This window comes from Papilio polytes, unplaced genomic scaffold, assembly GCF_000836215.1.
Source record: "Papilio polytes unplaced genomic scaffold, Ppol_1.0 DF822067.1, whole genome shotgun sequence".
Classification (NCBI taxonomy): Eukaryota; Metazoa; Arthropoda; class Insecta; order Lepidoptera; family Papilionidae; genus Papilio; species Papilio polytes.
The window spans coordinates 2,430,101-2,440,423 of NW_013527137.1; the positions used below are offsets into that span (position 1 = coordinate 2,430,101).

Here is a 10,323-nt window from a genome sequence, read left to right on the forward strand (position 1 = left end):
TTTTCGTGCGGTCTGCGAAGGCTACGACCTGATTACTGGTAATAAGATCTCCAACTTAGGCAACTTATTGCCCAAATTAAAACAATCTAATCGAACATAACTCAAATCTACATAAAATTGACATACGAGTATGATGCCTAATAATAAAAGTGTTTTAAGAAATTGTGTAATACATGCAATAGTTTAGTTTTATTTAACATTTATTGTTGAGTTAGGTTAAAAATGATTGAATTTTTATTTCTAAGATGTTCCGGTATTTAATGGTATTGTAGTGTCGGAATAATTAAATTAAATTCTTGTGCAGCCGAGACAACTTCCTACAGCATTGACCTTCTCACGGCTCACGCTCTAGCACAAGAGTTTAGGGTTGCCACCTCTCTGAATTTACTTGGAGCAATAGATATTTATGTAATTCAGAGTGGGCGATGGTAAGAATCATGAGCTACATGTATAATGGTTGTTGTTTTGCTCTCAGTTTTAAGTTTACGTTAATTGATTTTTGACAGCCCTACAAAAGAATCGAAACCAGATGGCTTAATGAAAGTTATATTAAAGGTCATAACTCTCGAGTACGCTACGTAACACTGCGTAGATTGATTTATTTTTATTCTTTGTAAATTCAATTCATAACATATTTGGTATAATAAATATTAATTGGTAATTTTTACGTAAGCAGAGTTTTAGCTTGCACTGTGTAGTTTAACGTTTGATCCTAGATTTGGTAAATCTTTGTTAAGTTATCTTTTTTATCTGTTTTTTTTTTACTAATATGATGACGGAAATAGTCAAATATCTATTTATTTAATTTATTATTCAAAGGTCTTTTAATTTAATAATAATTTCCGTACTTGTAAGTACATACATAAGTTTTTTTAACAGTGATACGGCAATCAAGCTGTCGATAATTCCTTAGATAGGTTGATTGGCCTCTAATTACTTCCTAAACCCGTAGCTAACAACGATTCAAATTGTTTGTTTAAATTCTATACACAATAGTATTTTTAAAATAAATCTACTCTTCTATAAATCGTACTAATATTATAAATGCAAAAGTTTATGTGGATATAAAAATGGTTGGATACTTAGAGTTTGTAGCCTAAGATTGAACAGAATTTGATGAAATTTGGTATAGACGTGGAGTAGAGTCTGGAAGAACATATAGGCTACTCATTTTTGTTTTCTTAACTCCACGCGTATAGTTTCGCGGGCGAAAGCTAGTAATGTATAGAACATACAATCGTTTAAAAATGAAACAAAAAAGATCGTAATTTATACTCTTGTATGTCATTTTACCCGGAATGTTTTAAACCACACGTAGAGAACTCTTATGGTAAGGTGAAAATTCAAATGTGTATTATGAAGTTTTAAGTTTAGATTTCAATTTTGCGAATTATATTTTCAAACATTATGCGTCAATTTTACCTGAAATAGACATCAACGGGTTGCTGTGACACATGTAGCTGAAGTTTATTTCATAATGCCTTTCTATGTCACGCTTACGACAAAAGATAACTAGTAATTGTTATGAAAAATTGACAATATAAGCAATGCGAATGGAAACATTATTGTGGTAAATAGTTATGCTTTCATAACATTACATTTTAATCGCGTTTAATTTGTACAATTGCTTTGTAGCGAAGTTTTCTTAATTAAAGGGAAATAGTTTCACTTAGAATTTCATCGTATATAATAATTGTGATGTTAACTTTTGTATAGTTAACGTTTCTTCGTTAAAGGTTTTTGTATTTAACACAAAACGTTTTCAAGTCAATATTGAAGTATGATATTTTACATTTATTGCTTGTAACTAACGTTTTAAGCTAATCACCCGGTCAGCCTTCGTATACCACGGCCTTAAAGTTATGGGTCAAATATATAATGTGCAAATCCATTATATCCATAGATGCAAAGTTAAATTGTTAATCTAACCACTATACTAAAATATACTTTATGAATGTTAAATCTAATAAATGTTTTATAACGCCAAAGGAAATAAATCTATGACAGTTTAATTTAAAGAAGTATGAAGTTTTAGTGAAATAAATTATTGAAAAATGTTACAACATTTAAGGCCTGTACCACCACTGGCTGATAGAGGCTCAGATAGCTTAAAAATGACGTCACTGTCAGATAAGGTGACAAAATCCGATATTTCCTATCCCCCTATTTTACACATTGGATTGTTATCAGACACTACAATTGGTTGCGACAGATCCTTAGACATTAAAAGATTTATCATGAAATAAACACTTTATTTGCCCTTTAGAAGTCAATCGATTAGATCCTTGTTATTACTTCTGAATCGTTTATTAAATACAACTGTAAGATCGTGCGCACACTTGAAACTAAACAGTTGAATTGGCTGCGAAACAATCGACAATCGCACAATTGTGCGATACTTTCGTCTAAGGTGTGCGCCCGTTCTGTTATCAAATTATGTACCCTTACGTGTCAGTCACTATAATAGAAACAAGCAAATTGAATATTTAAGTTGCGTGTTATAACCTAAGGAAGGAATTACACAGTTGTTACGCGGTAATGAATGTACAGCGCGATTACCTAAGTGGTTCTAATTCATCGGCGCGTTACTCGTGTGTTTAACCTTCGATACCGACGTTGAACCCAGATTTGTGGAACGTAAAAAAAGAACTTGGCACACAAATCTAGTTGCAATGAGACCTTCACCTTCTTACTTCCGTCTCGAAAGTTTACATTATAGCAATTTAATGTTCAAACATCTTAACCATTGATATATTTTTATTTGTATTTGATCTTGAATTATGAAAATTCAATCGATCAAATCGTATTTTTGTATTAGATCTGGAAATAGGTTTTTCTGTCTTCCAAAAGACACCAAATTAATTAAGAGCTAGGAAGATTGCTTAATATTGCTATGTATTTAAGTATAAAGATAATTGCAGTTAATTTTTTAATTAATTTCCTTGTTTAATATTGAATTTGAAAATTTGATGTTGCACCGTTATTTAGCGTACGGCTTTAAAAATTCCTGTATAAGATTAATTTTGACATTTATTAGTATTTGATCAATTAATCCCTTCAACCGCATTTCAGAAACCGGTTTCGTTTTAGGTGTTGCCTTATAGTTCACTTATTGATGCTGTTCTTGTTAGATCATTTAGAATATGTACATTCTTGTACTTGTATATTACGTAAAAACCAATTGTCAACTATTAAATTAAGAGATTAAGATTAAGATATTAAATCTTATGAATTAAAAATAAGGCGTTTTTTAGTCCAATCATAATCTAGCAAAGTTCAAAATCTATCGGTGACATTAGTTTTGAAATAAGAACAATACGTTAGTAATGTGTTCGTCATTAACGAAAGCGAATTTGCCTCCGGCTGGAAGAAATCGAAAACGTATGGTTATGTAAGCGGAAAGTCGAAGGCTGAGGTCCCAGTGAGTTGCGCAAAATGACATTATCCGCATTCGGCTCGGGCGATGTGCATATTTGTCTTGTACTACACAATGCGTCGTAACTTTTATGTAAATGTTAGTTTAAAACAAAATTGGCTAACGCTGTTATTACATTTATAGCTAACGCTTTCTTCGTATTACATTTACGTTTCTTAGGTTACAAATAAAAAGCTAAATTAAGCCATTTTTAGATAGCTCCTGTTATCGCCAGGAATGAACAAAGTCGAACTATTCTGTTTGTATTCTATTTTAGTTCTGTATTTAAAAGGATTATTGTAATGTAAAGCTTCGTTATATCGTAAACGTAAACGTTCGGATATAAAGATGTTCACTAACGTAACTCTAGAACAAATAATAATAATAATAATAATAAAGCCATTTATTTCCTTACAGATTTACATTCAAGTATAAAAAAATAATGTACTTTAACTACGCACTGTTTACAATTGTGAACATAAGAAAAGTTAATTATACACTTCTTCTAAAAAAGTATTTTTTTCTGTTTATTTCTTTTATTTATGTTATTTTTTTGTTTCTTTTTTTTTAAATACTACTCTTTTTATCTTATTTTTGATTTTTTTATTATTCTGTAGGAACCCCTGTTTGGGTGAAGGCCTCCTCCAATGACATCCACCTTTCTCTATCCTGCGCCTCTTGAGCCCAGGATGTGCCGGCTGTTTTAACAGCAAATAAACGGATCTAAATGAAATTATGAACAGAAACAGTCTGAAATAATGCTTTAGATTCTATCCGGACAAAGTTACAGGCAACAGATAGTATGTACATGAATGTATTAATATAAAATCACGTATAATCTATTAAAGAAATAGAGACATGTTACACAATAATTCGAAGCATCAAGGATGTTTGCGTTTTCGATGCGTGAATGAAATTTCAATTGCGGCCTGCATTTTGATGTTAAGTGATATTGCGTAAGTCTGTTTCACCCATAGTAATAGTAATCTAGGTTAGTATAACTTTTATTTTATTATCTATAATAAAATAAATTACAATAAAACTTTTTACGCCGACCCTACGTGAGTGGAATAACTCCAGGGAGATGTCTTTTTATTTAACGGTAACTTGAATGATCGTTTAATGTTCTTGTAAAATGCCTATGGTCTAGGATTTTTTTTTATATATGTCAAGCTAGCGCTTGACCACGATCCCACCTGAAGGGAGTGACGATGCAGTCGAAAGATTGTACGCGCTAGCTTAAAAGATAGCTGTTCACTCTCCTTTTTAAGGCCCCCACGTCATATTTGGACGGGAAAACTGATGCCGGCAACATGTTCCAATCCTTTGCAGTATGCACAAGGAATGATGACCCAATTTGAACTCGCGGTACATCAACTACGAAAGGATAGAACCCGGCCGTGTGCCTGAACGTCCGATGGTAGGTCTTGAGTATTTAAAGATAATCGGTATTTTTAAAAAACTTTAGATGTCCAAGAGGATAAAAATATAATATAGTACGTATTAGTGGTTACGTCGGTTTTCCTTCTAATAATTGCAGATTTTCCGTACTCATTTTAATAAATATAGTAAATAAGTCTTAGTTATCGGATAAATTATTATATTGAATAATACTTTATGCTTAAATATTTAAATCACCTTAACATTTATGAAACACTAGCTTTCGCCCGCGACTCCGTCCGAGTGGCATTAAAAAAGAAACAAAACCAGGTAGCTTATATTTTCTTCCAGACTGTCCTCTACATCTATGCCAAATATATCGAAATCTGTTCAACCATTAAGGCTACTAACTCTAATATTCATCCATACGTCAAAATTTTCGCATTTATAATATTAGTATGATAATTTATATTTCAGTTGTGTTTTTTATGACTGTTTGTGATTTATAAAAGCTATAAAAATATGGGTTAGCTGAAAACTAGTAGACGTTAGTTGAGTCATGTAATATTACATTGTTTCTTATAATTAGAAAACCCACTACACGAGCACCATGAGGATAATCAAGTTTCCTTATGTTTTTGTTCATTAGTTTTCGTTTTTAACAAGCGCTATAATCTCTATAATTTTATATGATCTCTTAGTCATTTTAGTTCTATTAACCAGAACAGAAAATATTTATAAATTGTATTGTAAGGTTCTATTGTTATTATTTCTATTTGAAATTAAAATGTCATTTGCCCCCCAAAATCATCTATTTGTCTTTGAGAAGAACATTAATACGACTTCTCGCTAAAACCCTTAAAGTGCATTTTAAACAAGCATCGCATAATAATGTATACAAAGAAAGTTTCAGAAATGTTTAAAAAGAAGGATTTAGATAAATAATTGCATCTTGATAGTATTTGAGCTACTATACCAATAAAGTTTAACGAAGTTTAATAAATATAACAAGTACTAATAAATATAATAGTAAGGCATAAAATGATCTTAGAACTGTCGGTTAGGATGCCTCTACAGTACCGTCATGGAATGAAATATTTAGAACAGGTCGCTTATGCAAGACTCTACAATAAGGAAGACTACGATCGTTCTAAGGTATTTCATTACTCTGAGCAGCTCATAAATATATCGTATTATTTATATTAATTCCGAAGAAGACATAAGTACATATAAATTATTATTTAATCGTGTAATAAACAATGTTTATATTCTCTAGAAATAATAATATAACATACAATATTATAATACGAATATGTCAGGTGTAAAAAGGTGGTTTATTTTATCATTGATTTTTCGTCCACAATTGGTTCGATGTTTAAATGCAACACAGATTATAAAAGTAGTAAATATTGTCGAAAATATATTCCAAGTTAGATTTTAATCATTAAATTAAAGACGCACTAGAATCACTAGAAATCTAGTTTTAAATGAGTAAGATATGTAACATTTTTTTTTCGAACTAATTTACATTAAATAAAAATTTGAAAAAAAAAATACAAAACACTAAAAAGTAATAATAGAAAAAAATAAATCTATTAAATAAATGTGTTTATTTTTATACGCTCAATAATTTAAAAATTTACTACGAAAGGGCAAACTAAGTTGTGGCACGAATTTGTATATTTATACAATTGGTTAACTATGTAAACAATTACCTTAAAATAATAAAAAAAATCTAATTGGTAAGCAGGTCGTATGACACATTGAAATTACCAATTTACATGTAGCATCTCCTAGAGAAGAGGCATTATGTTGTCGGTGGCTTAATTGTTTACGACGCAAGTGCATCCGGATGCATCAGTATTACTAGGAATTCGTTTAAACATCATTAACATATTTTCTTGTCATAAAAACTAACATTGATAGATTCATCATTTAAGTTTCTAAAACGATCCGCGATTTTCATATTAATAATTATAAACGAACAGATTAAAAAAACATTTAAACACCCAAAACAAATGACAACTGAACAAACTGCAATATCTTTAATGTTCTACCTGGCAACTAAGAGTACAAGTACAAGATTGAAAAAAATAAAATAGGTTCCTATTAAAGCATCTATAATTGCAAAGAAGACAGTCATATCAGGAAAACAATTAGGTTATTGTTTTTCTTAAGTAAATAATGTAATTACTAATTGGGATTCACCCAGCATAGATTTATAATATGAGTCTAAATTAATTCGTTGTTGATATTAGTTTTTGAATTATGATTTACTAGCTTTCGCTTGCGACTCCGTCCGCGTGGAATTATAAAAACAAACGTCAATACGAACATGTAATCTTCCAGACTATGCTCTACATTTATGCTACATTTTACGGAGATCCGTTGAGTTATTTAGACGGCAAACTCTAACAAACATTCGCATTTATAATATTGTTAAGATTAGTAAAATTGACTGCATAGTATTCGAGGTTGGAATAACAATGTAAGCTTAATTTAAGAAATAAGTATATAGCTTTCAAAAATTGCTAGCCGCTTAAAAATGCTTATGTATGAAAATTGTAAAAAATATATATTTAATTCAGGGTCATTCACATAACCTCGACATACTTTGTATACATAAGCTGTAATATTTTATGTATTACTTAACACCCGCCCTTTGCTAGTGCTTGCAAAATACGTGTAAATTATTGGACAAATACTCGTCTATTTGTATTGAGTAACGGATTATTATGAAAGATACAAAATGTAGGATTTGTTATAAAATTGATAAACAAACCATTATATTGTAACAATCCAAAGATAGTATTTTTATTTAGAACTAGCTGTTAGCGTGCGGATTTATCCGCGTGAAATTATTAAAACTTTATTTTATTGTTTAAATTTGTCAAATTATCAATAGAAAATGTCAAATTGACATGACATGACATGACAAACTTTAGCAATCTTTTTTTCTTGATGTTGGCAGCAACTTATGGTCTCTTTCCCACATTAGGGTTTTTATCCAAAATATATACCCCCTAAGTTTAATGGTGTGAAAATATATAGCCTAAAGCATGACGTAAGTGTAGGGCTTTTTATTAAAAAAATAATCATTCAAAAATATGCAGTAATTGCTGACATCTTAGGCCACAAAGTAGTGTGTGTTTACGCTTTTTTATAATAGTATAGATAAGAGACAAAAACCACTTCTAAATTTAAATGAAGTACCTAAACCTCTTAAGATTAGGCATTTATGCGCAGTTTACACTTGGCCAGAACAGTTGGTCAGTCAAAAACAACTGGCACCGGTGAGTTTATAAAATCTATAACTGGCCATCGCAATAGTCCCACTGTACTGGCCAAGTGTGAACCGGACATAAATTTACTCTTACTTCTAACACGACTAATAGTGACAACCTTAGTTGAACTAGTAACATTTAAATGTTCCAGTGACCTTGGATGTCTTAAAAGGGTGTTAGGATTATCGAATTCAAGTTTGTCCGCGCTCTACTGTATATTTTTTAATATTTTTTTTACATAGTTTAGAAATAATGATTTAAAAGACTCGAAAGTTCCGGTTAAAGGTGAGTCAATGCTAAGACCGTGCAGTGAGGTAACAGATGTTGAATAAAAACCTATTCATCTACGTTCATTGTTCAAACTTTCGACTGATGAATGTCTTTTAAAAAGTTTTTGACACAATCTTTGTTTGACCTACTAAATTATTAATGGAGCAAGCAACAGATGTATTATATTACAAATTCAAAACTTTTGTTAAAAAAGCAACAAATAAACATTACATGAAATAATATCTTAATAAAATGTAATAACCATAAACATTCTAGATAATTCCTTTGGTTTCTGACACCTGATATTGTATTTATATCTAACCTACGAAGTTGAAACGATCGTCTAAACTTTAAAAGTATTTAAAGCTGTTTGACCATATATCGTTAAATGTTATTGTCTGTCTACCATAAATAGATAGAAAGCTTTAAAGACTAAATCACGCGTTTATATAATTTAGAAGTGGATGAGTAATAAATACATTAGTTGTAAATATTTAAATTCAGCTAGACATGCATACATGAAGCTCTTGGTTTGAAGTTTAGTCGAAATAATAGCTTCGGTCGTTACATTGTTGTTGGCTCAACGAGATGTATATAATTTGTATGAACTTAGCTGCGTCTGGCATTGTCCTACATTTTTAGATGAGAGGAATTTTAACTTTAAGTCGACTCGCAAGGACAGTGATTTTAAAAGTTCGGCAAAATATTCTGATTCTTAAATATATTTAACTTATTATAATTATACAAGTACTTACCGTTTGAAACCACCCATTTTGATAAATATCACACAGTAAACATCAAAACAACAAAAACAAAAACACGACGGCACAATTCGTTATTAATTTTGTGTTCGCGATTTACGAGATACGGGTAGGTACGCGCCGTCCGCCACGAACGGATCGGTTCGCTGGCTATGGCGGAGTGAAGCTGTGATGGACGCTGTAACTCGCTAGTTGCTCGACACTCCGACGCCAGTTCCTCCGAGAGAGAAAGTCGCCGAGTTATCAAACCTCGCGGTTACGTTTGCCGATGACGCTATCATCACCGATTGCGTATACGACGACAAAATTTAATTTTAACCTCCCCCGCAGATCACGCGCCACTGACACGGTGAACGGACAATTCTGGGAGCCCTACTTTGACATTTGACAATCGCAATGTTTTTGTTTACAAAGTTTAGCAATCAGTCTGACCGTGGATTTCCACCGCTTGTACAAAATTACATTGTTATCTTTCTTTTTCCAAAGATAATGAATGGGACAACAATAGATGTGTACAGCTTTTGCGACAGGTTATCGGTAGAACTCAAGCAGACTAGGGGTAATAACGGTTCCGTAGAACAACAACATTGATCTGAAATATATAAAAATGTGATTACAGTGGACACTGGTATCTTACCCGCAGTTATTTAGTAAAGCTAATTCATGTTTGACATCTCTGTATTAAGAAGCATGTGGAATTTTGCAGTCTGATAATTTTATGATGACTTTGATCTTAGGAATCAATGCTTATCTAAGGTACCTATTGATAAGAAATGGTAGAATGGTCACTAAGCCTATATCGCATCATGACTTCGGATTCTAGTTAAGTTATATATATTTTTTACGTGATAAATATGCAAATGTATGAGATTTGTCTATTTCTTTTAGAATCTACGATTAAGTTGGACGGCATTATCTAGTAAGCTAATAGGATTAACTATAACTAAAATAATGTAAAAACTGATTTGCTGTAACACACTTTTTTAATTTTCAGATAAGGTAGTGTTTATAATACATGTTTGCATGTTAAATGTGATTCTTTTGTTACACGCTTGCTTTACTTACAAGTATTGTGTAAAAATGAATGCAATTTTTTCACTGCATCACATGATCTAATCGCCTTCAACAACTCATTTGAAATGCAAAAATTTTTAACGGAATGCCTTCATAGTAACATAACAAATATTTGGCGGATTTGCATTTCTCAACTGAG

At 31.4% G+C, this 10,323-nt stretch overlaps 1 protein-coding gene across 1 annotated transcript in view; it reads right to left on the reverse strand.

Moving 5' to 3' along the window:
- LOC106107394 (peroxidasin homolog) overlaps nucleotides 1-9,290 on the reverse strand; it is a 33,225-nt gene extending 23,935 nt beyond the window's left edge. The window contains exon 1 of the mRNA XM_013288237.1: nucleotides 9,105-9,290. Coding sequence (XP_013143691.1) covers nucleotides 9,105-9,121 — 17 coding nt within the window. The 5' untranslated portion in view covers nucleotides 9,122-9,290. The remainder of the gene's footprint in view (nucleotides 1-9,104) is intronic.
- Nucleotides 9,291-10,323: the final 1,033 nt, after the last annotated feature.